General features: G+C 36.0%; 1 protein-coding gene across 2 annotated transcripts in view; it reads right to left on the bottom strand.

Annotated features, from left to right (window-relative positions):
* The window catches only part of GBE1 (1,4-alpha-glucan branching enzyme 1), a 290,326-nt gene that overhangs the window by 32,708 nt on the left and 230,324 nt on the right, over positions 1 to 27,294 (bottom strand). For both annotated transcript variants that reach the window (XM_086675703.1, XM_025913442.2), the window contains exons 13-14: positions 20,057 to 20,241; positions 18,279 to 18,409 (exon numbers count right to left, since the gene is read on the bottom strand). In XM_086675703.1, the coding sequence (XP_086531829.1) occupies positions 18,279 to 18,409; positions 20,057 to 20,241 (316 nt within the window). The remainder of the gene's footprint in view (positions 1 to 18,278; positions 18,410 to 20,056; positions 20,242 to 27,294) is intronic.

Raw genomic sequence — 27,294 nt, 5'->3', positions numbered from 1 at the left:
CGCACATGCATATGCACACACACATGCACAAACACATGTGACAGGGCACTCATACAGCACCAGTATCCCTGCAAACCCCCGTCATCCACTAAAGAACATCTCTCTGAAAACATAACTCAGAGCCAATGTACACTTATTTAAAATTATTTTTTAAATATGGCTTCCAATTCCAAATCCACAGGATACTCTCAGCAGGCCTTCTTTCATTCATAGCTACCTCCCAACACTGAACAGAATATCTTTTCATAAAAGCTTCTCAATAGATCTTTGAAACATTCAGGACAATTCTGATTCACCAAAAAAGGCCAAATTACATATTTTATATTTTTGTATTAAAGGAAAGAGGAATAAGTTCTCTTTACTCTCCCACTAACTTACTGGATACACACAATGTATAAGGCACTGTGCATGATAAAAAAATGACTAAGATATAGTCTTAGTTTACATACAACTTGCAGCCTGTAAGGAGAGATGATACGTGCACATGAAATGTCTATAAATAAAGCAGAAAGCAATATGCAATGAGAAGTAGAGCCAAGGAGGAAAGGTAGGATTGATTGTCTATAACGGGTTTTGAAAGCCGGGCTAGGCTGTTAGGATTTAGTTCGGTAATTAAGTATGAGAATGTTGAAGCCTGGTGAGAAAGAGTTTGACAATTAAGAAAATTAACCTAGAGGTCAGGGTAGAATAAGACGGACAAAGGAAAGACCAGGTCAGAGAGAACACTCAGGAGTCTTACAAGGGTCCAAAAATAGTAGTATGGTTAAACCTGGAGAGAAGGAATGGAGAGGGAGGCAAAGATATATCAATGAGATTTTGGATGGAAAAGTAAGGACACTGATGCACAATTTGGGGAGACAAAAGTAGAAGGGGAGAATGTGTGTGTCCAGAAACATGCCACCAGTTTAGTAGCAGAGCTGGGATGAATATACCAGTCGAATGTAATCTAATTACCTTACTCTCTACATCGGGGCATCTATTTTATACAGAGAAGCAGGCAGAATCATTTTGTAAACTGTTTCTTGTTTAATTCTAAAGGTGAGATTCTAAGGATAAAGTGACCAGAATGAATAGGATATGAGAGGAATAAAAATTTAAAAAGCAGATAAAGTGATATTCATGGAAATGATTAGTCTAATTCAATTTAAAAGATTGATGTTAAAAGACTGAATTCTTAACATTCCGTATGGTGTCTGAATATCTGACATTTATTGTATTTGTTCTAGATCCACCTTTATTCATTAGGTTCATTCAGTCATTTTATTGGTGAATACAAAATATTGGACCGAAAACTTTACCTTGCTCAATTTGGCAAATTACAGTAGGAAAAAAAAAAATGATAGAATGATGGAATTATTTTATGAAGATTTTTCTAAAAAAGAGATCAAATAGGTCCCTATCCATTTGAATGTCATTTAAAAATATTATGATTTCTTATTTTAAATTCAATAGCTTCCTAAGTATTTGATGTATCTATCAACAGGTTGACATAGATAAGTTTTAAGCTTTATTGTATAATCTATGTCCTTAAATTTGAACCAAGAAAGAGCCATGTTCTGGAGACCTGTACTAATAAGATTAAAGAAGAGTGAGGGCATGAAGACTCTTAAATTCAATGGCTCTTCAAATACTTCAAAAGCTGCTGTGTTTGCTCAGCCACTTGATAAAGTGTCTGTTCAAAGTATAAGGATTTTGATGTAAGAAGTACTATCATTTATATCATTCTGTACTAAACTCACTTCACTCCTGCTGATGAAGCTAAGGAAATTTATGGTAAGGTACAACCCCCAAGGTTTCAAATTGAGCAACAATGAAAGGGGCTCTCCAGCCACTAGGTGACCATAAAAATGGCAAAGATGGTAAGTTACCATATATCTTTACATCTAAGCCATCATCAATTTTAAGATGAATTATTTTATATATCCCCAATAAAGAGAGAGAAAAAAATCACTACCATGGCATTTATTGTAGGACATACCCCAATGGAAGACGTGCTAAAATGTGGAAAAAAATGCACCCCTTAGAATATATGCATTTATTATGTTATTTTCAGACCTGATTCTTTAATCAACCCACCCACATTATTACAGCTGCAATAACTTCTGGGAGCTCAATGATCCCAGGAGAGAGAATCTACGTCAAAGGCAGGAAACATCCTGTAAGAAATTTAAGGAATTGTGAACAAACATCTGGTAGAGAAAGAACAGGTGCTGGAAAGCAAAGACAAGTTTATATTTTTAACAGCCCAAAAATAACTACCAGCACAGGACTTGGCACAGTGTTCTAACATAATCCTCCCATTTTTATGTTTCATGAATTTAATTTTTTTATTGCCAGCTACATTCCACAAAATCTTCAGTTACACCTGTTGACCATCTTAAATAGACGTCCCTTTATTTTATAAATATTGCTAAATTGAGCCGAGGCAATACTCTGGGTGATACATTACAACTTTTATTTGCTCTCTCTGGTCTTGTTCCAAATACAAAACTAGCAAAGACTTGTGATGTGTAGTTATGTATATTATTAATCTGTATGTGTGTTAATGTGAGGTGTGTGTGTGTGTGTGTGTGTGTGTGTGTGTGTGTGTGTGTGTGATTTAGGCAGTCCCACAATTAATTCTGTGACCTTAAATATATATTAACTTAAAAATTCATTGTTGAAAAGGAATTTTGGTATTTTAATTATTTTTTCAAAACTATTTTATGGCAATGTGGCATTTATGACTACATTACTTTTGATGGAAAATATCCATTTAATTTTTTTTCTTTTCTTTAGTTTAAAAATCCCCAAAGATTATGTTTCTAAAACAAAATTAAAACAGGGAGAAATGTGAAATACATAAAGGAATTTACTATTGAATATAACCAAAGTATATTTTAAGATACAATAAATGCCACAACACAGCATCTCTCTAAGGTAACCATCTTTTTTTTGTTTAACTCTAATTAGTTCATATTAAAGTTTTGGTATCTGTAAAAAGCACCATCTTCATGCATGAGCTACACATAAGCATTCAAGTTTGTGAGCACTGTCTTCATTAAAAGTTTAAATGACAACCACATGTTTTAATTAAGTACAAAATATATTTCTAGTATATTTTAGGATGTGCTCATCAACAATAGGTTTCTGCAATTAACTACAATTCCTTCAAGTGTACTTCCTTGGCTGTAAAATTTTTAGAAACTGTATAATGCAGAATAGCAAATAAAACAAACTCAAAGGATGAGGGGCTTAAATACGATCTACCATATTAATTAATGGAGTGCTATGCTTTTTGAGATAAATTTTCATGCAAATTATTAGTTTATTCTTCAGCATGCATGCTTATAATGACACACATCAGTAAATAGCAAATTGAATGATAATACCAAGTATTGTGTGTCACATATCTCTCTATGCAAACAGGAAAATTATTCTAAATACTTTACAGAATACTTCGACTGACCTAACTAGGAACTTTTTATTTGTCTTGGAAGATTATATAACTTGAAATAAAAAATGTCATTGTTTCTCAATAACTCAAGAAAGAATAATAATGAAAAAATATGCCCACAGTTAAAGTCTAATAATGAAAAAAAAATGCCCATACTTCTAGCCTAACCATCCTCTAAAATTGTTGCTTTTTGTCTGTGACATTAAGGATTACCCAAAGAACTTGTAAATTCAATTATTTGATGAAGCAATAGCAATTATTTAGAATTGAAAAAGAAAAAAATAAGATTTTTATTCACCTTATAACCACATACTTTGTCATCTAAATGAGTTTTGACCATGCAGATTCAACATTTTTTACAAACACATTGTGCTTTTGAACTCAAAATAATTTTGACTTAGGCTATAAAGAAACACCTTTTCCCAAACTTACTTAATACAGCCTTCAATGGAATCCAATGAAATATACATAAATGGAAAAGATAATTGGAAACTTCAAAGTCCCTGAAAAATAATGACAATTATAAGCAGTAAGTAAGTGTCATCTGTGCTGCCTTGCAGACAGACTGGGATAGGAGAAATCATCCTTTAAGAGTAAAATATGGTGGGTTCATCCACATGCTTTGGGGACCAACAATTACTTTTGAATCCCAATTCTGGCAATTGCTAACTGTGTGTCTCTAAGAAAGCTACAGAACTTCCTAGAGGCTCAGTTTCTCATTGGTAAAACAGAGGTGCCATATCAGAGGCTGAGAAGATTCACTGAAGCAATGTATAACCAGTGCTTAACATTGTGTCTAGTGTTGGGGAAGATTCTCAAATGATTAGCTGCTGTTTGTATTATTATTACAGACCCCGGACCATTTAAACTGATGTCATAACAGATGAAAAATGTAAAGAGGGTCTATTTATTCTCTATCTTGCTTTTTACACCCAGTTTGGCCTCTTCTTCCTTAATGACATTTACTTTCATGCCCTTACTCCCTTGACTGTGTTCTCACTAGAATTCTAACACTTTTCCTATTATATAGAAATTTAATATTAAGGATTAGTAAGACAGTACATCAATCTCTTTGAGAACTAAATACCTTTTTATTTTTTTTTTTAATTTTTTTTTCAACGTTTTTTTTTTTTTTTTTAATTTATTTTTGGGACAGAGAGAAACAGAGCATGAACAGGGGAGGGGCAGAGAGAGAGGGAGACACAGAATCGGAAACAGGCTCCAGGCTCTGAGCCATCAGCCCAGAGCCCGACGCGGGGCTCGAACTCATGGACCGCGAGATCGTGACCTGGCTGAAGTCGGGCGCTTAACCGACTGCGCCACCCAGGCGCCCCGAGAACTAAATACCTTTTTAAATTTTCAGGTTTTTTTAAATTGTTTATAGGCTTTTAAATATGTTTATTTATTTTGAGAGACAGAGAGAGGAAACACAAACACACACACACACACACACACACACACACACACACACACACACACACACGCAGGGAGGCGCAGAGAAGGAGAGAGAATCCAAAGCTGGCTTCATGCTGTCAGTGCCAAGCCCAACGTGGGGATTGATCTCATGAAGCTTGCAGTCATGACCTGAGCTGAAATCAAGAGTCAGATGCTCAATCAACTAAGCAACCCTGATGCTCTGAAGTTTTATTTTTTTTAAAGAAAAGTTCTCCTCAAGCTTCTGAGAAAGATTGGGAAACTACTCTGAATACTCTAACTGAAAACTAGCACCTCCCTACGCCCTCCTGTTCATGTTCTAGTTTTTCACCATGCCATTATCAACCTTTAATATACTATAAGCTTAACTATTTCATTTTTCTACCTTTCTTTATTAAAATGCAATATCTTTAAGGGATTTCTGTCTTTACCCACTCCTCTCCTTACTTTCCTACTACCTAAGGCCTGGATTAATACCTGACATATTTATTGAATGGATTTTCTTTTCATTAGATTTTCTTTTCATTATTGGAATATAATTTACATCCTCCTTGGGTTTTGATCTATGAGTGTTTTTTGCCAAACCTGGTGAAATAATTTAATACTACTCTGGTTATTAAAAAAACAAAAAAAAACAAAAACCCAACCTTGATTTTCTTTCATTGTGTTATAGAGTTAATATTTCAGATCTGTACAATATCTCTTCTAATACAATCCCATTTCATTATCTACAAAGTTTTACTTGGACATTTTAAAAGATTTATTTCCTTCTTTTTGGAGCAGTCATAATAGTAAAATAAATGCATGTCAGATTGAGCTAGTTAATTCTTAAAGTGATTGGTATGTGCCCTGGAGACAGCCATTTTATATAATTGTTAGTTTAAGTGGATGATTGATTACATATTTACTAAAGTCAGCATATAAAGACCTGTATTATCAACTTGACTGGTTAGCTTTCTTTATACAGATGACTGAACTTAAGCATAGAACATTAAAATGACTAGCCAAAAACCATACATATACATACATACATTAATACATGTATGTTTGTATATAAAACATAAAAAAATACATAAAAAATAATTTGGCAGGGCCAGGGTAGACACATAGGTATAATATGTTCTACCACTCTATCACCATTGCTACTGAAAGACTGAAAAGTGTATGAACATTAAAATACTTCAACATTTGAAAGCTGATTATTTAGCATTGGTAGTAAACATTTTTTTCTTTATTTGAAGTTATAACTTATGTGTGTAGCTAATGTATATTCCCCTTTCTCTTGTAGGTTTCAGACCAAATAGAAAATCATAATACCCTGGGGCTCACTCAGTGCTTTAGAAAACTAAATGAGAATGGGTTGAGCTAGTTTCCCTAGAAAAACTGTAAAGAAAAGCCTGCAGGCCTGTGTGTGTGTGTGCACGTGTGTGTGCGCATGTGTGTGTGCGTGGGCATGTACCCATATGTGCCCCATCACTCCCCGTTATTCCTGAGCACTTCTGGGCACTCAGCCCATAACTATCATAACTGTATCTAGATTGATGACTGTAAGGGAAAAGATTTGAAGTAAACATTTCCCCACAGGCACTAAAAAAATGAGTGACACAGCTTTAAACACACACACACATGTGACTGCTAATAAATACATTTTCCAGGGGCATAATGAATCTGATACAGTAGTTTGCAATCATCTTTAAAACAGTCATATTGGTTACTCTTACTAGGTAGACATGCAAAATAATACAAGCAAAGAGCAAAGCTGAGAAGTTATTTCCGCAAAGTGCTTGCTTGTACAATTCAAAATGAAATAACAAATGTTTTGGTATGATAGTCAGACATGGGAATGAATTATATAATTCCAATGAACAAAATTTCTGGCAGGTTTTGAATCAAATTCTATGTAGATTTAATTATTTTTTCATAGTTATTTCACAAATGTGAGCTTTATTTGCAGTATCCAATTATTATTAAAATTCCAAAGTGATGACACTATTATGGTCATGAGAGAGTTAATCGAATGCAGTAATGTGATTCCGTATACCCTTTAGGTACATTGAGGCAGCCAGTAGACAAAATGTCACCAGGAGTGAATTTCCTACATTCAAAATTATTAAGGTAAGAAAAGGAAATATATACAATTACATGCTTCTAATATAAATCTACACAGAAGCTCATCTCCCTAAATCTGTCCAAGACTGTGTCTCTTGTGTGTGGCTAAAACAAATCAGAACTCCCATGCTGTAAACCTGGGCCGGTGATATGGAGCTCCCATGCATGTCATAACTTCCACCACTCAGGGAAGAACAGGAGCAACAGATTATCAGGAAAGCTGATGAAAGCAGACCTCTTATCCTTCACTTCTTTGTAAGTGTCTTCTTCTGTTCTATAGGATGCTTAATCCTCAAACCCTTTTATTCTTCAGTATCCTTCAGGATCTACACGTTCCCAGTCAGCACTTGAAGCTGAAATATACTTAGGTTTATATCTTGGTTTAATAAAAAAAAAAAAAAAAATGAGTAGTCATTTTTTTTTCTTAAGAAAGTTATTTTACCCCTAGAAAAGTTTACTTTTTTTTTTTTTTTTTAATTTTTTTTTTCAATGTTTATTTATTTTTGGGACAGAGAGAGACAGGGCATGAACGGGGGAGGGACAGAGAGAGAGGGAGACACAGAATCGGAAACAGGCTCCAGGCTCTGAGCCATCAGCCCAGAGCCTGACGCGGGGCTCGAACTCACGGACCGCGAGATCGTGACCTGGCTGAAGTCGGACGCTTAACCGACTGCGCCACCCAGGCGCCCCGAAAAGTTTACTTTTAAAATGAGTATATTTGTTAAAAAAAAAATCCTATTTAAACTGATCTGTGTTTGAGTATGTTAGAAACTAGGATAGTTTAACACTGTGGAAAAATGACATTTAGTCAGGGTTACCATTAACTCTTACAAAGAAATGCAAAGAAAACATAAAATTATAAGTAATTAGTGAGACACCCTTTACTGATTTTAATGGCATTTTGACAGGGCAACAAAAAAAAGTGAATTATCTGGTGCCCATATGAAAGACTGCTGAAATTAAGGGAAGTAGATTTAAATCACATTTATTCACTTAACTAGGAATATGATCTTGTGAAAGTTATAAATCTTTCTAGTGCTCATATTTAGGTTGAGGATAAGAGAAGTCAAGGTGAATAAAAGCATTCACACACTGTAAAGTGTTATGCAGATTTAATTTTTGGTACTAATTTAGAAACCATGTCCTAAAATATATCTTCTAACCCAACCAATTTTATCTAATTTCAATGGGCTGAACCAGGTCATGCTAGGCTTCTTCTACCTCTCAAAAATCTATGCTTCTATGCTGCTTGGTATTTCCCAGTGGTCATTAAATACCACAGAACTATAGTCGATGTAGGGTACACCTCAGCATAGGAGGGGTGATTAGGGACCATCTTCACAGGGTTGAAGCTCTGAGTGTGTGTGAGTTCTTCAAAGGAAGAGCGCAAAGAAGGAAATAAAATAAAAACTTGGATTTGGACCTGAGGAAACAATAGCACAAAGTGGGTACCGAGGAGAGGGGAATCAAGACAATGCTGCAGCAGATGGAAAAATGGAGTGGGAAAGAAAGGTGAGCCAATGATGACAGAATGTGGAGAGGATTTAGCCAGGAGAAGACTGAATTCCAGGATGGTAAAAACATAGAAATCAGCTTGTGGCAGTGAACTGGGGAGCAGGAAATGAACAAAGTAGGACGTGACAATGTAGATGACAGAGGGGATTTGTACCTACTTCTCTCATCCTTTCCTTTCCTTCCTTTCTTAAAAAAAAATACATTTAATTTTTTAAATTAATTTTATTTTATTTGAGAGAGAGAGAGAGAGAGAGAAAGAAAGAGAGAGAGAGAGAGAGGGCATGCACAGGTGGGGGACAGGGAGAGAGAGAATCGTAAGCAGGTTCCACACTCAGCATGGAGCACAGTGTGAAGCCTGATGAGAAGCCCAATGGAGGGCTTGATTCTACAACCCTGGGATCATGGCCTGAGCTGAAATCAAGAGTCAGATGCTCAACCGACTGAGCCACCCAGGCACCCCACCTTTCCTTCTTTTTATGATCAAATTTCTAATGCATTTTTAGGTCAACGATGATGCCAGTAATGTTGGCTATAGCAGGTAACACTGAGCTCATGGCACGTGGAGGACACTATCACTAAGCCTTTCACATGCATTAATGCATTTAATTCTGACAATAATTCCACAAGTAGGTGTTTTAAAGATGAGGAAACCAAGAAACAGTGAGGTTACTTTCATAACACGAATAAGCTTCAGGGAGAACTTGAATGCTTAGACAGTCTTATTCTACCTTCAGAGCACAAGGTTTTAACCACTATTCTAGTAATGAGAACAAATGTCTCTACATTTGCAAATATAAGAACTGGAAATACAACTACTGAGCCATTGGGAGATAAAAATGTTACAGTAAGAGAACAAACTGAAGAAAATAATGTTTCAGAATCAGAAAAGAGGGCTACCATCAGACAAACATATTTTTTTGTGTTTTCCTTAGCTAGGAAGAAAGACAGAGTGTTGAAAGGGAAGGTACTAAAGGGAAAATAATTGACTATCTCTAAATATAAACTGATGGAGAAAAAAAATTACAGTAATGTTTATAATTTTACAGACAAAATAATTTTCTGTCTTAATGTTCCTGTAATGAAACACTTATTGTGCACCAGTAAAAGGTAATATGATTGCATTTCATTAAGCTATACGTTAATTAAATAATTATTCTCAGTAACATCTAAAGAATATTTTCCTTATTCAATAATTAATACCATATAGCAACCAAAAAGAATCAATTAATTTCACAAATAAACCTCACATACATAATAGGAATCATTTAGATATTTTCCCACCGTTCGGCCAACAAATACTATATTAATAGAATTAGAAATGGTTTTTACACATGGTTGTAACTGAAGCCACTGTTTCCAAGAACACACTGTGTATAGCTCTACTTTTGCCACTCTTCTCTGGAGAAACAGAAACTCTTCTTTCGGTGGTGGCATCCATCTATTTAATAAATACATTAATTGTAGTGAACCAGTAATTGTATCATGGTTTAATTTTAAGAAACCTCTAGAGTATTCAGGTAGCATTTTCACATATAAATGAAACACTGACTATTCAACTTGATCCTGTGAGATTCTCAGAACAGCTTAACAGAAAATGATGAAAATGAAAATACCTCACTTATATAAAATCTAAACAGCATTCTGGCATACAGGAGATATTTTACTGAAACAAACAAACAAACAAACAAAAACAAAAGCAAAAAAGCTAATTTCTACTGAGATCCAGAAGGAAAACGTAATTTAAAATTCAGTATTAGAAATCTATTTTAGACACAGGATGTTCTCTTAAAAAAAAAAAAAAAACTGGCATCAGATATAAAGAAAGGTGATGAATACAATTATACAACTTTTTTTTTTTTTTTTTTTTTTTTTTTTAAGTAGTAGAGAACCATCTGTTTTGGACTACTTACTTAAATACAGGACTATTTTAAAAGAAAGGTTAGACATGGAATTTTTCAGGCCAATGTTTTCTTTTTAGATTTTCTCCTTCTATGGTTGCAATGCTGTTCCCTATGAAAGGAAAAGGTTTACTAAGTGAGATAATAAGTGTAAAGTATTTGCAAAGTGCACTGTACATAGGAAGTTTATAAGGGAGGGTAGATCTTATTATGAAAGTCTGTTCAGCAAATATTCGGACAATATACTCTAGTGTGTTAATTTTGAATATTACAAAATCATGATGTATCTTCTTGACAATATTTGATCAAGTTTCCCTTTATACCATTTAATATCTACTTTAAGGGAAAAGCAATAAATTCTAGTTAACTTTTGTGTTTTAATTATTTAATTAAAGAACTCCAGGGGTTCTTTTGCTATTAGGTAGCTGTTATCTTCCATCCATCCATCTATCCATTCATCCATATGTCTGTCCATCCACCCAGCTATCCAACACCCATCCAGCCATCCACTTCTGTCTGCCCATCCTTCTACTCATCATTATCCATCCATCCAACAAAAATTTAGCTTTATGTGTACCCAATACATTTTCAAAAAAACTTAAAACATTTCTTTAAGTTTATTTATTTTGAGAGACAGCACGAGCGGGATAGGAACAGAGAGAAAGGGGAGAGAGAGAATCTCAAGCAGGCTCTGTGCTGTCAGCTCAACCCCACAAACTGTCAGATAATATGACCTGAGCTGAAACCAAGAGTTGGGGGCTTAACTGCCTGAGTCACCCAGGCGCTCCGAGTACCTAATACGTTTTAGCTAAAGATATAATTGCTAATGTGCGGGTAAAACTCTTAGTCTTACATGTATCTTGGCATCAATTTCCACATACTAGTACCTTTTTTTACAGATTAGTAACAATAATCAACCTGGGCACACATGTTTTTCTGCCCATTAGCAATACAATTATTAGGTAAGTATGTATTGTTTTTAAAGGTTATAACAATGTTTCTGATTTCTTTCTCCCTCACAAATGGACAAGAAATAGAGGACAGAAATCTTGACTGAGCTATTGTTAGATGAATTTCTGGAACCAGAGGAGACCATTCCCGCACAACTGAACTATTAAACAAAAAATGCCAGAAATGCTGTTGAATATCTCAGAGCACTGAGTGAGATGCTACATAGCACTCAGACATTTAAGAAAAAAAAAAAAAAAAAAAAGAAAGAAAAGAAAAAAAAGAAAGAAAGAAAAGACAAAAAAACACACTTAAAACCATTTGTGTTTTAAGGGCCTGCTCATTATTCATTACTGCCTATAGTCTTATGAATATATATTAAGCCAATCTAAAATTGTTACAGCAGTGGCAATATTTTAATCATGCAAAATATTTTCTTACTCTGTGATTCATCTTAAATTCCTGGGTAGAAAAATGATGCTAAATCATAGGCTCTTTATTGCCAGTGGAGGTGGGGATATGCATCTGTCATTATCACTAAATCACAGGGACTGTTGGACAGTGTTTAACAATAAAAAATGATCAAAAGGACCTCTAGATAATGTTTAAATGTATTACTATCATCTTGAAACTAAAGAGGGCTAACCTGGCAATGAATGTACATTCACTTTGAAGCTATAAAAACAAAAGTAGGACCTATATTAAATATGAAATTGTAAGTAGGATTATCTCTGCTCACATAAAAAATAGCATCATTAAATTGTAGTATAGAGTAAAAACACACATACACACACACAGAAAAGAAACATGCTTACATCTGTTCAAAGTCATTGTTGTAGATCTTTTATGAGAAAACCTTGTATATTTTAACACATTTTTCTTTTTTTTAACCAAAACATATATAACCTGGAAAACCAGGTTGAGATGCTCTTATTTTTTGGTCCAGAAATTAACCTTTATATATAAATTCTTGATGGAATGTGACATTTAGCTAATCCAAAATTAAGTCCTTTGTTTTTGTTTGTAGCATAAAGCATAGCTTCTATTAAGCACAGTGTTACATAACCATGCTTCAAAGGCTTCTGTAAACTAAGCAACGCACAGCAACCTCTCTGCCTTCAGCAATCACACTCCAGTGAATCATCCAAGTGACCTTATTTGCTCATTAGAAACTCTGTGTACAGGTTGCAAATGTCAGAGTCTGAATTTACATCTTAAAAAGTACATCTTGCGGCAGTTTAATGAAAATATTTCAAAGATCTCGGGTCAGCTTCAACTATTTACTCATCTGTTCCCTTCGCTTTAAATGTTTTTGGCTGGGATTCACATATTTTTCACAAGCCATACTTCATGATCACTCCTCTTAACATTTCAGGATTGTAACAGTTTAAAGCGCCATGTGGAAAGGAGGCCGCCCATACACTATTGTTTCCGCCCCCGTCTCAGCATGGTGACAAATAATTTAAAAACATTTTATTTTAGTGTTGTTCATGCTCTCGGAACAGTGTGAATCTGCACATCCCAAGACACACACATTACAAATAAGGTGTGGAGGCTTCAAGTTGACTCTGAATGTTATACAATAACCTTAAATTGATGTGATGCCTTGAAGGAGTTTGTTTGGCTTTGGACATGGAATGAGGACACATTCATATTCTACTTGAGAATACAGAAAAATTCCCTCGACTGGAGTATGTACATGTTACTCAGGGGTTATGAGGAAGAATTTCTGGGAAAGAACCTTTGGGGGTGATGGCGGGATGCTGAGGGAAGTTAGGTGAAGACAGAGAAGCTTGCCTATGCTGTGAATTTGTGTATAATTTTCTCATGCTACCTACTGCCCCATAGAACTATATGTAAATTATTTCAAGCATTCTAGAAATAAGTCATCATTGGCAAATACCACTATTGCTACCGCCCCTAACCACACGTAGGCACCCATGAACTGAAAGAAGCACCATGGCATAGTAGAAAGGACATGAGCTTGGCAGTATACTGCTCAACCTTTATCAGCTGGGGGCCGGAGGGAAATTAGGCAGTTACTTAAGGGCCTGAGTTTACTGACCTGCCACACGAGGCTAACATAACCTACCTCATAGAGCTGCTGGGAATACGAAACTGGATACTTATTAAAAATGCCCAGGTTGGGGCGCCTGGGTGGCGCAGTCGGTTGAGCGTCCGACTTCAGCCAGGTCGCGATCTCGCGGTCCGGGAGTTCGAGCCCCGCGTCAGGCTCTGGGCTGATGGCTCGGAGCCTGGAGCCTGTTTCCGATTCTGTGTCTCCCTCTCTCTCTGCCCCTCCCCCGTTCATGCTCTGTCTCTCTCTGTCCCAAAAATGAATGAACGTTGAAAAAAAAAAAAAATTAAAAATGCCCAGGTAGGGCACCTGAGTGGCTCAGTCGTTACGCACCCCACTCTTGATTTTGGCTCACGTCGTGATCTCACAGTTCATGGGTTCAAGGCCTGCACTGGGCTTTGTGCTGAGAGCGTGGAGCCTGTTTGGGATTCTCTCTCTGCCCCTCTCCTTCTTGTGTGCCCTCTCTCTCACTCTTTCTCTCTCTCTTAAATAAATAAATAAATAAATAAATAAATAAACAAACAAACATTTAAAAAACATAAACAACTTTTTAAAAAATGGCCAGCAAACACAAGGTCCTCAAAAGAGGTCCCCTAGCATCCACTCCTTCGTATCACTCAAAATGTGGTATCATCATTTGTGTTATTCAAAATGGATTAGAAAGAACAGTTTGTCCTTGGGGGCTTAGCAGTTTTCCTTTTGATTCAATGCTGATTTGATGACATTCTAAGTGAAGAAATGTGATGAAAGACAATAATGATTCTGATAATATTAATGACATTATGGTTTTTTTTCCTTCTTTCTTTCTCTGCAGCTAAACAATATTAAATCGCAGGCAAATATGACAGATTAAGTAAATGTTTTTTTTATCTTCCGAGGTATGAAATGTGTGACCTGCCTACTTGTCCAGTATATTGAGATCTGAGTTCTGCATCACCCGCATTGCTATTTACTAATTAAAGAATGTTGGTGGTTAAAAGACCAAGGTGAGACAGTATATAAGCAAAGGGTATTCACTGGTTTTTTGTTTTGTTTTGTTTTTAATTTTCTGGAATACGGCTATAGATTCCTTTTGCAGAAACATTACTATGTCCCTTAGCAGTACCATTAAGACCACATTTCAAAATCTTAGTGATACACATCAGACTTCTCTTTTAGCTTTCCGAAATGTATCATCTTATTCTGAAGTGATAGTTAAGGGCATCCTTAAAGTGTTTCTTCTACTTTGCCTGGCATTGTCCCCAAAATAGTTCACCTTACAACAGTTTCTTGGGAAGACAGTCACCACCTATTTCTACAGATTTGAGTGAAAGTTGATGTCTTGCTATTTGATAGACACACAGGATATACAGGTTCAAAAAATGGAACTTGCTCAAGGATTCAGACATGTTACCTATTCGTGGTTTATATTTCACACTGACAGAAAAAGTTCAAATGATGTCTTTAGAAACTTTAAGTTTGTTCTGGCACCAAATCCTACTTTGCAGGGAATTAAAAATTTGATGAATTTCTTGACTTGATTAATATAGCCAATCTTGCCACTGTGGATTCTTCACAGTGAAAATCTGTATTCAATTCACTGGCTCAGGAGTTGGAAATACCGATGGCACAGGACAATTCGGCAAAGTCAGAAAACACAGCATAGAAATCCTAATTTTTTTTTTTTTGTACTTTCCATATCTGAAATGATTCTACAATGCTGAGCTACAATGTCTTTTAAAGGTATAGGACTAAACTCAGAAAGATGAAAGACCGAAAAGAAATGAGACTTGTAAAATGCTAAGGATAATAAAGAGAACTCTTAAAGCTAAGCTTGAAACAATAAGAGCTGAAAGAAAGCATAGATGTATCTGCTGCTGATGGAAGACGGTATGATCGAAACATCAGTAACAGAAAACTGTTGTCTTCCCCATTAACAGGTTAGAGGCAAAAACCAAAACATATATTCCAGAATTCCAGAATTCTAAACATCATCATTGAAATTCTAAATATCATCATTGAAATTCTTCTAAACATCATCATTGAAATTCTATGTACCTCCATTTATTAAAATCCCAAATGAAAACTTATATTTTACATACACATATATATATTTTTTAAGTAAGCTCTGTGCCCAATATGGGGTTTGAACTCCCAACACCTAGATCAAGAGTCACATGCTCTACTGACTGAGCCAGCCAGGTGCCCCTAAACTTATATTTTCTATTCCCCTAACTGGTTACTCCACCTTGCTTTGCTATCCTAAATAATTATACCACTACCATTCTTCCCCTTGTTCAAAATGAAACCTTATATTTTCTCTTCTACATCCCAAGTCCAAACAACTGCTGAGTTCTTTCACAAGAAAGCAGTTTTATCCTATTGTCATTCCTTCAGCTCATGCCCTAATTATCTTTTACTGTACTGTAATTTCTCATAATTAATATCTGTACTTCCAATCTGTTTCCTCAAGAAAGCTCTCTTACACACTGGGTACATGAGAACTTTTCCTAAAGCATACATTCTTATCAAGTAGTTCCCCAGCTCAAAAACCTTCAGTGACTCACTATGAAACTATGGAAAAAAGTCTAAACTAATTAATATGGCACTGAAATCTTCTATTAGGTGATCTCAATCTATCTTTTTGGCTTTATCTCTTAGTATTCCTTTTTAAGGTCATCATTCTCCAATTAATTCATTGTGCTATTCATTAAGCATGTTCTATGATTTCCAACAGCTGAGATGGCCTCCCTTACTTTTTTTCTACAATTTTCTACAATTTTATCCTTTTCTCAATGTCCAGGCTTAACAGTCTTTTCCTTAAATGAGTCAATCCATCTATCAATTTCTCTCTCATACTCTTTATTTTTTCTTTTACTTATCTCCTGTCTTCCCATGGAACCTTCCCAGTCACTTCTCATTTACTGCATTATGCCTTACAACCTAGTTTGTTTTCATACATCTCTTCTCCCCCACTGGCTTAGGGTCAAGGACAGTTGCTTAACAAAGGCTGCAATAGATCCCAAGGGTACTGTAAATTGTAAATGTATTTTGGCTTGATTATAAAAATTATATTTTCACTGTATTTTTATTATATCACATTTTCAGGTATAGAAAGATTTAGTGTAGGAAATTAGCAGTTTGGGGCTGAGAAGGGTCATGTTATGAGTTGCTATACATCTAGTATTTATTTGCATTTCTTTACAGAAATGGTGAGTACATTTGCTTCTTGGAACAGTATAGCTATTCTTCAGTGCAGGTAATCCCATCACATTGATGGGAGCATTTTATATGTTAACTGGGGCACATCTGGGCTAGTAGTCACAGCCACAGCCATCTCTCCTATGCTCTGAAGTCATGTGGAACTGTGCTCTGCTGGGAAGGAAAAGGGCAGGGAACCATCGCTCACCACACTCAATGTCACGGAATAGCACAGGGTAGTGGTAACTGCTGTGGGCTACTTAACTAGATAGCACTGTCCTGTTCTTTACTGTTGGGGAAATGGTCTGTCTGGGTAACCACTTCACTTCCAGAATCCTACTTCCCGAGTCCACTTTCTACTTCCTGGAAACCCAAGGTAGTTCTCTTGATCAATAAGCCAGTTATGGTGATATAATTCTACCTCCTAGAAATGTCTTTGAGGACGTGAGACTGAATTCTGGTCAACAGAAAATAAAAGAAAATTTCCTAAAGTGACTTCATTCTTAAAAAGAGGAAAAAAAAATCTATTTGCCTTATGTTGTGTCTGCAGGTTACGTTTGGAATCATAGCTGTTGTCTTATAACTATAGCAGGTACCATCCTGTGGACACTGCTGGCACCTTGAGAGTTGAAAACAAAAGGAAAGAATGAACCAGGGAAGTTCGTGATATTGTCACAGTGCAGGGGTCACGCTACCTCAGGGCTTATTATGTGGCCAAATACATCTTCCTGACCGTTCGAGTCAACTGAATAGGGAGTTTCTTATACTGTAGCTAGAGATACCCTGACACATCGGACTTCATTGTGGCACGAGGCACCTGCTCAGGTGGCAGATGGTGATCACTGGTAGGACTTCAGGGAAGAAGAACGCTATTTACACGGCCTGCTTCAAAATTTGTGTTGGGTTGTTGCGAGGTCCTGAATCTTTTTTTTTTTTTTTCATGGATCTGGTAAATCATAATGTCCTTAAAACACACTGCACTTTCCCTTTTGCAACATTTACCACACTTAAAATTCCTAACATTTTTATTCTTCACTAGTTTAAAAGCTCCATAAGGGCGGTGAGTGTATCTGGCAGGAGAACTCCTGTATTTACGGGACCCAGCAAAGCGCTGACACACCAGTGTTCAATAAGCAGACACTCGGCAAATATCTGGGAAACGAATACATGAATGGCTAAATGAACATCAGAAACATTCTCTCTGTCACTTCCTTTGCTCACACTCCTATGCCCTGGTTCCTCACTGGTTCAGGCCTTCAAAAGTGAGCTATGTCCTGCATTGGAGGAGACAGGAAAGAGCAAAGGGAAGGAAGCCATCTTTACAGCTATCGTCTCCATCCTCGGTGCAGAAGGGGAAAGGAGATGATTCTCAAAGGCAACTTACAGAATATTTTCCTAGAGAAAAACTACGGTCATCTCCTGAAGTGCATATGGGATCAAAATATCATTAAAAAAAAAATGTTCAGAATCATACTTTTTAGAACCAGGATGAAGCTTAGGATTGATTCAGCATAACAGAGCTGAGCAAAGATTTACCAATCAACTATTTCAAGTTCCTCATTTTTCAAAAGAGGAACCGAGAGCTACTGTCACCAAGATCAGCATTAGTCTTTCTTAGTTTCTATGATGTAATAAATAATTGAAAGCAGACAGTAACATTCACTGGCAACAAAAAGGATATTTTCCTGGCAATGTTGTTCCAACTCGGTAATCAGTGTAGCTCTTGCTTGGATGAAAGTTGAAAATAAAAACAAGGCCTGCTCTCTCAAAAGCGATGATCTTATTGCCTTCGTGCTTTTCACTCACATAGGCCTGCAAGAATTAACACATGCATCACATCTAAATAATACCTAGATGCTGTTATAAGCAGATTACGTATTAAAAAGTGTTTTGGTCTTTATTGATAGCCCTGTTAGCTATTAAGTCAACAAGTGAAAATGCCAGTCCATTATGTTTTTTAACATGTTGCAATAGTGTCATATCAAACTGTAACAATAGTCTCAAAAATGGCTTAAAGTATAAAAATCTCACTAGCTATAGACAACTTCAAACAAAGCATAGATGATTAACATTGTGGCTCAGGTTTTAAGAACACAGTATGTATGCTACATGTAAAATGTGTGTGTGTGTGTGTGTGTGTGTGTGTGTGTGTGTGTGTGCGCACGCGCGCGTGCACACGCGCTCGTACGCATGCTGGATCTGTTTACAAGTGAATTTTCTTTAAGACTTTTAGTCTCCAGACTAATGACTTAAGCTACACAAAATTACATTTTAAAATAAAATGTAACATTGTTATTGTACCGAGATCTCTGAAGTTGTAGTTATCTTAAAAACTTTACATTATTGCCCACCTTTGTCAGATTCAATGGCAACATAATGTTCTTTACAATGTATCTCTTTTTTTTCTAATAAAAGAGAAGGTCTAAAAAGAAATTATATCTACAAGGTCTCCCATGTTATACATCATGTTTTCAGTAGGCAGTGAGAAGCCTTTGCTTTTTCAACACCACCCCCTTGCAGCTCCAGCTTTGAAAGGACTTATTTCCATGCATATCAGCAGAGCCACTCTTGGTAATTTAGCAATGTGAACTAAGACTCTAGAGTAAACAGCATGCCTTTTGGTATTCAACATTGTTCCTGTTGAAAAGGAGCATCATTTTGCTCTCTCTTTTGGAAATTGCATTACTAATAAATGTGATTAGGGCATTCGTGTCATGTAGCCAATCTTAGTGAATATATAAGTACCTTTGTTCAACCATTAAAAAAAAAAAATCATAGACACCAAAGTAAAAACACATCAACAGTAATTTCAAACAGCACCAGTAAAAAGTAAATGGATTATAAGTAACACATACTATATGCTAATTTTTGCAAGGGAAAAAAGCCTGTATAAAATTTGCACCTGTTAATTACATTTTCTAAAACTTATTGAAAACGGGGACTTTAATTCCAGAGGAGAATCAAGCTCATGAAAAATACAAAACAGCATGCAGGTGTAATGGCATCTAGTGAGATGACAAGTTAGAGCAGTAAAGGAAGGAGGGGCGGGGGGAAGAATAAAGAACTCTACATGTTGTCCGAGTAGTCTCTTTATGACAGCAAAATTATTTATATAAAGAAAAACAGTCAAAACAATTAAGATGTTTCTACAGCAATTTCCAAAATGGACTCCATGCCGAGCTTTTGTCATTTATTTTAACCAAATGAAATAAAAATTACTAAATTTAAACAGCAACAAACTAAACAGGAGAGTACACAGGGCATTATGTTTAAGATTTTCATTATCTATCGGAGAGACTTCAATGACATGTTTTGACAACCCGAAGTATGTTACAGGGCACTACACACTGAATAATAAAGTGCTGTTTAAAAGATCTGCATATAGATTTAAATCGATTGCCATTCCAAGCATGTACAACATTGGTGACTAAAACATAACATTTAGAATAAAGAGCTTACCTGTGGAGCTGAAAGCCAACCACATCTTTCTTCCAATTTATTCATATCCCTGTCAAAGTTATTTAGGAACTTATAGCGAAGGAGGTCATCATCAGTTAAATGAAACTGCCTTCTGGCATAATGGTAGCTCTCATTATTTCCTTTTCTTGGGAAGTCTAACCATTCAGGATGGCCAAATTCATTACCTGTGTGGAAGAACACATATAAGCCTCACCCAGTAATATTAGCATTTCTTCCTAAGGTGACTAAATAATTATATCTGTTAAAGTCCTTAAAATCAGTGTAGGTTATAATTTACTATAGCTGCACCCTGTGAAGGATGTACAACCCTGCTTCAAAGACAGCACAGGGCAGCACAAAGGGTACCGACCGCATCTAGACCCAGAATTTCAGGGTCTGGTGTTAGTCTGGCCACGTAGCCCTTGCAACCTTTGTAACATACCTTTTCCTCACGCAAAACTGAGACCAGTTTTATCTCTATCATACTTATTTCATCTCTGAAATAAACCCACTAGCTCTGAGTAACTTCAAAAATCTGTTTCCATAATTTCTGTAATCTGTACAATGCTTTACAATTTCCAAAGGCTTTGAAGGCACATTATATTTTGATTCTCAGTGGGAATCTTTGTTATATCCATCTCACAGATGAGAAATCCAGAGCGTTGGACAGTTAAGAGAATTGCCCAAGCTCGCACAGATAATAAGTACAAAAAACAACTATTGCAAGTTAGTTCTTCTGACTAAAATCCAAAGGTTTTAATGAGGTGCTTTCTACCTCATCTCCACATTAGGCAAGTACGTTTTAAACTTCAGGTGCCGTAGAAACCCAAGTCTTCACTCTTTTATTCATTTTTCCTTATTTCTTTCTCAGATCCATGTGTTACCATTAGATGTATATCTTTAATTTCAACTGCATGTGTGTGTGTGTGTGTGTGTGTGTGTGTGTGTGTGTGAGTGTGTGTGTGTGTCTATGCATGTGCTTACCTAGGACACTTGATTTAGAACATTTAAATATTATTTCTCACTATAATGATGAGAACCAGAAAGTCAATACACTTGAAAAATGAAATATAATAGTAACACCCACATATTCTTCATTCTCAAAATTGAATTTAGATATTGGTTGTCTAATAGATTGGCCCTTATTGTTTTCCCCAAGGTGGATTTCTACTTTACAGTTTTTTTCCCTTAAAAATTAAATACTACTTTCCAAAATTTACTTTCATTTGCCACTTTAATGCTGCAATTTACTGAGTCACAAGTTTCTCCTTTGTGTTAGAAAGTACTATAGCCAATACGAGTGTCCTACTTTAATGAAACTAATACAATGATATTCCAATAAGTAAAAACTAGGAAACTAGGATGCAATTCAAAATGATTTACTGTAGACTTGCTTTAAAATGGTAACCTCGGGGCGCCTGGATGGCTCAGTCGGTTAAGCGTCCGACTTCAGCTCAGGTCACGATCTCGCGGTCCGTGAGTTCGAGCCCTGCGTGGGGCTCTGGGCTGATGGCTCAGAGCCTGGAGCCTGTTTCCGATTCTGTGTCTCCCTCTCTCTCTGCCCCTCCCCCGTTCATGCTCTGTCTCTCTCTGTCCCAAAAATAAATAAACGTTGAAAAAAAAATTAAAAAAAAAATAAAATGGTAACCTCTGCTAAGAAATGCTGCAATTTACATTTAACTGTTTGAGACCAAAGTCATTAAAATAAAAATAATATCCAAACAAATATATCTATAGCAGTTTCATAACAAAGTGTCTACAAACATTTTGCTGAATTCTAGCATTTCAGTCTAAATATTTCTTACTATTTTGCCTGCTATGTGAAGAGGAGGGAACTGGATTTCTGATTCTATGGGTCTATATTTACTTTAGGGTATCTTCAAGTGACATAAGGAATTTTCCTCTGCCGTGCTTAGGAGTCCTGCTTAGGTCTGGAGCCTGATTCACAGCAGTCCATGGGGTACCTGCTTGATCATCCATTTAGTTGGCAAACTCATGCACCTTCAGAATTGTAGCAGAGCACATTCTTTACTGATAAGGAAGATACTGCCAGCCTGGGGGAAATTAGATGTCTAAGTACTAGTGAGATTTCAACTAGTGGAGAACTTTGGAAAGACTAGAAATGACAAGATGTAGCTAAAGTTTAGTAGCCTACGTATTGGATCCAGCCTTTCTATAGGCACAATACTTTTACTTTGGTATGGCCGTGATCTCTGGGTTGACTACCATATTAATCAGCAATTCCTTTAGCCTTTTCTGGGGGAGACTTTTATATCATTGCCAACATGATTATCACACAGAAGCAGCAGCAAATGCTTAGTGTCTCTTATTAACTGTCAGGCACATGCATTGCACATGAATTAATTCATTCCATCTTCAACAACACTAAAGTAGGTAGTATTACTGTCCCAAGTTTATAAGTAAGGAAACTACAGCATAGAAAGTTATTAAGTAGAGGGACCTATGAACCCAGACAGTCTGGTGTCAGCACCCTGACTCTTAACTCCACCATATTGTCAGAAATAAATACCAGGGAAATACAGTGCAAAGAATAACCAACCTCTCCTACATGGACAGATTCCAAGCTAATGGAATGCCATGCACAGATGCATTGGAGCGAGAAGGTGAGATGTAGTGAAGAGTTGGTCTAGCCATGAAACAGGGTTAGTGGCGGGGAGAAGTGGGACAGACAGGATTAGGTTAGATTAGGACAGGCCTCATAAAATTAGGACCTTATATTACAGGCAATAGGGAACTAAAGGCTATTTTCTAAGTTGGGGAATGAGGAGTCCAAATGCATTTATTATTAAAATACCTTGACGGTGTGAAAAAAGACACTGGATATTGGGGATAGTTGAATAGTACAAAAACTAACATGGAATCCAAAATATAAGGTAAGAGATGACAAGAGGTAGCAGGAAGAAGGAAAAGAATGATTCAAATTCATTTCATGTACACTGTTGATGGGAATGTAAATTGGTACAGGTACTGTAAAAAACAGTATGGAAAAGTAGAATTATACTATATGATCCCATAATTCCACTACTGGGTATTTATTCAGGGATCACAAAAACACTAATTCCAAAAGATAATGCACCCTATGTGTATTGCAGCATTATTTATAATACCCTAGAAAAGGAAGCAACCTAAGTGTCCACTGATATATGAATGGATAAGATGTGGTGTGTGTATGTATGTGTGTGTGTATAAAGTATAGGAGTATTATGCAGCCATAAAAAGGAAGAGGTTATGCTATTTGTAACAACATAGATAGACCTGGACGGTGTTATGCTAAGTGAAACAAATCCAACTGCAGAAGGCAAATACCATATGATTTCACTCATAAGTGGAATGTAAAAAACAAAACAAAATAAACAAAAAACCCTCAAATCAACAAAAAAGCGGAATCAGCCTTGGAAAGACAGTAAATAAACTAAAGATTGCTGGGGCACAGTGGCCAAAATAGGTGGCTGGAATAGGAGATAAAGGCTTCCAGATATGGAATGAAAAAAATCACAGGAATAAAAGGTACAGCATAAGAAACATAGTCAATGATACTCTAATAGTGTTGCATGGTAACAGATGATAGCTAAGCTTGTGGTGAGCAGAGCATAATGTATACATTTGTCAATCACTATAACACCTGAAGCTAATGTAACATTGTGCGTCAACTGTACCCAAACAAAACAAAAGGAAACAAACAAAAACACAAATGACATTTACGAGGTGGAAAATAACAGGATTTGATGACTGCCTGATCAATGCAGGTTGTAAAGAAAAGGGAACTCTAAGGGTGGTTTTAAAGTTCCAAGCTCGGTTGACTGAGTAGTGCCAGCATTAACTGCACTAGAGAAAAATGGTGACAAAGGAAGTGTGTGGGAAGGAGATAATGAGTTTTTTGGCATGCTAAATTTAAGAACTGAAGAATACACAGGCATCCGTGGATATATAATAACATTGATAAAAATAAGGTACTGAAATTCAGGAGAGAATTGGGGGTGAGGACCAAGAGTAATTTGTTAAGGCCTCACTAAGAGACAGTAGATGTATACACAAAAGGAAAAAGGCCCGTGGACAGCATCCTAAGGAACTGCCAGCAGAAGATTAATTAGAAAAGACTGAGGAACAATGGTTACCAAAGTAAGAGGGACATCCAAAGAAATATATCAAAGGCTAAGAAGAGTTTCAAAAAGGATGGTCAGTGACAAATGCTATAAACTAAGAAACACTAAAAAAAAAAAAAAAACAAAACAAACCACAAAACGAAACAAACCAAACAAACAAAAAAACAAACCAACCCAGAATTTGCTATATTACCATCCATTTGGTATAGGAATAAAATAATGTAAGGCTGTGCTTTTCCATCTATAGTAAGCTCCAGAGGAGGTTTATAGATTCCAAGGAAGCTTATTAAAAATGTCCATCCTCCAGATGAACATTCAGTACCTGATTCATTACCTTTAGGCACAGTCCCAGACAGGAATCTACATTTTCTTCAACCTCCCTGTACTGAAAGGAGGTGGGCTAAAGGCCACACCTGAAGGAGAACCGGGTAGAGATTTGAAAGTTCTTTACATGTCTAAGTAAAAGTTATGCATTATCATGCCCATGGACACAGCAAGACTTGTGTTTTAATTCTAGTGAGCCGCTTGTATATGAATGTAGGCAATCTAATCTCTCCAGTGCTCAGTTTACTCGTTTGTAAAATAGGATAATATGTTTCATAAACACTCTTTTATGATTCAAACATGGTAAATGAGGTGCCGGGCACAGGGTCTGGCAGTTATCAGCTTCTAATGTACAGAAGCTTTCATGTTACACACGTCTGCGCATTACTGATGCTGCTCAGCAAAGAATTACATAAAGGGCAATACATGAGAGTTATAATAAAGCTAAAATCTAAGTGAGGGAACTGATTCACCCTACTCTACAGCAGACATACAAGTAACCAGGATGAATTCAACAGGCAACTAGTTAGTTGACTCCTCTTATTTTTCATGGTACAAACTTATTCCTTTCTTTAAAGTACTGAAATTCTACACCGATGCAATTATTCGTTTTTTTTTTTTTTTTTTTTTTTTTTAAGTAGGCTTTATGCCCAGCATGGAGCCCAATGTGGGGTTTGAACTCAGGACTCTGAGATCAAGACCTGAGTTAAGATTAAGAGTTGGATGCTTAATTGACTGAGCCACACAGCTGCCCCCTTTATTCATATTTTTCATAATACAAACCAATTTCCCTAAGCCAAGTGTTAGTGACGTTTAAATTATCTACTATTTTAGACATTTAAAAAGCAGAATTTAGTGTGAAAATAATTTTGCTATAAGACACCCATACAGATGTGGTAAACCAGATGGCTATGTTAGGAATCCCCTCTCTACTTTCTTCCTTTGTTATTTCTACCTGTTCATTTTGTAAAACCTCTGAATATGTTCTCAAGGGTTATATATATATATATATATATATGTACATATGTACATATGTATATAGGGTTGTTATATAAAAAATATAATGGTATATATACTACACATATACTATATATAGCATATATATTTATATACTATATTTATCATTTACTATATAAGTATACATAGTATACAGTTGGTTACATTCCACTTAAAATTAACATTTTAGGAACCGTCTAAAACTAGAGTTCTGCTTTAGCTGGAACACTATTGACACTTGAGGCTCCCGTATCTCCTAATTTCTCCCCAGCTTTCTAGAAAATGTGACCTCAGGTTATAGCCTCTGTTGCTTGTTATCTTTTCCAACTGCCTTAGGTAGACTAAGAAGGTGAAAGTATAAATTCTCCACTGTATGGTTTAGTTTCTCTCTTAGAATTCCTCCTTGGCAGTACAGTTTTCATCAGTATAGAATGGGATGGTGTTTGACCAAAACTACTGAGGATGGTATGAACCCATTTCATAATCTGATTAAAAGCTAAGTACCTGGTCCCCAGAAACACACACACACACACACACACACACACACACACACACACACACACACACACTGGATATAGCCTTAAGGGCTTATGAATTCCATTCAAAAACTGATACAATGTGAAATCACATTATCATTTACTTCTAACATTCTAGCATGAAAATCCACATCCTTATAATCTATAACATAAATAAGGATTTAAGAGTAGCACAATTACAATGAGGTAAGGTATACAGATTATTTAGAGGAATACAAGACACATAATATGTGACAATAAATATTACTTTATTACAGTATTATACTTTCTTTTATTATGGAAGTAACACACTCATAGACACATTTTAAAAAAAAAAAACACAATTACACACACACCCACACACATAATCTAAAATCTTATGAAATAACCACTTGCTATGGTCTGAATATTACTGTTCCCCCAAAATTTGTATGTTGCAATCCTAATCCTCAATGTGATAGTATTAGGAGGTAGGGCCTTTGGAAGATGTTTAGGTCATGAGGGTGAAGCCCTCCTGGATAGGATTAATCTTCTTATAAAGAAGACTCCACAGAGCTCCACTCCCTTCCACCAGGTAGGGATAAACTAGAAGTCTGAGAACGGGAAGAAGGTCTTTATTTGACCGTCCTGGGACTCTGATCTTGGACTTCCAAACTCCAGAAAGCAGGAAAAATACATTTCTGTCGTTTACAAGCTACCGGCTCTGTGGCATTTTGTTATAGCAGGCCAAGTACACTAAGATAACACTGTTCTCTTTCAGTAAATATTTTATTTATTTTCATTTATATCTATATCTATAATTGTATATCTGTATCTCTACATCCATATACATAACCATCCTCTCATCTATCTTATCTCCCTATAACTTGTTTTGAAGAAACATAGACTTCTATGCTATTTTGAATTTTAATATAAGCATTCTCCATCTCAAGAAGTATATATCTCTCCAGGATGGTACTTCCTTATGTGTATACAATGCAATTTTATTTAACCATTTTCCTCATGTTAGTCATTTTGGCTTTTTTTTTTTTTTTTTTTTTTTTTTTTTACTATTTTATTCTTATAAAATGTGAGCAATTTTATAAATACATCTCTGTACACTTGCCTGGTATTTCTCTCACAAAACTGAATATGTAGAATAGCTGTTGAGAAGGTAAAAAGCAGATATGATTCTAAGAGAAAACATTTCCCAGGTTTTGAATATGACTAATTATTTGAAGACATAGGCACAAATTAACAAGCTGTTACTGGAAATAATGTTCACCACACACCCACAATT

This window comes from Puma concolor, chromosome C2 (genome assembly GCF_028749965.1).
Source record: "Puma concolor isolate L17-30 chromosome C2, mPumCon1.1.hap2, whole genome shotgun sequence".
In the NCBI taxonomy this organism is placed as follows: Eukaryota; Metazoa; Chordata; class Mammalia; order Carnivora; family Felidae; genus Puma; species Puma concolor.
This window is presented reverse-complemented; position numbering and strand designations above follow the sequence as displayed.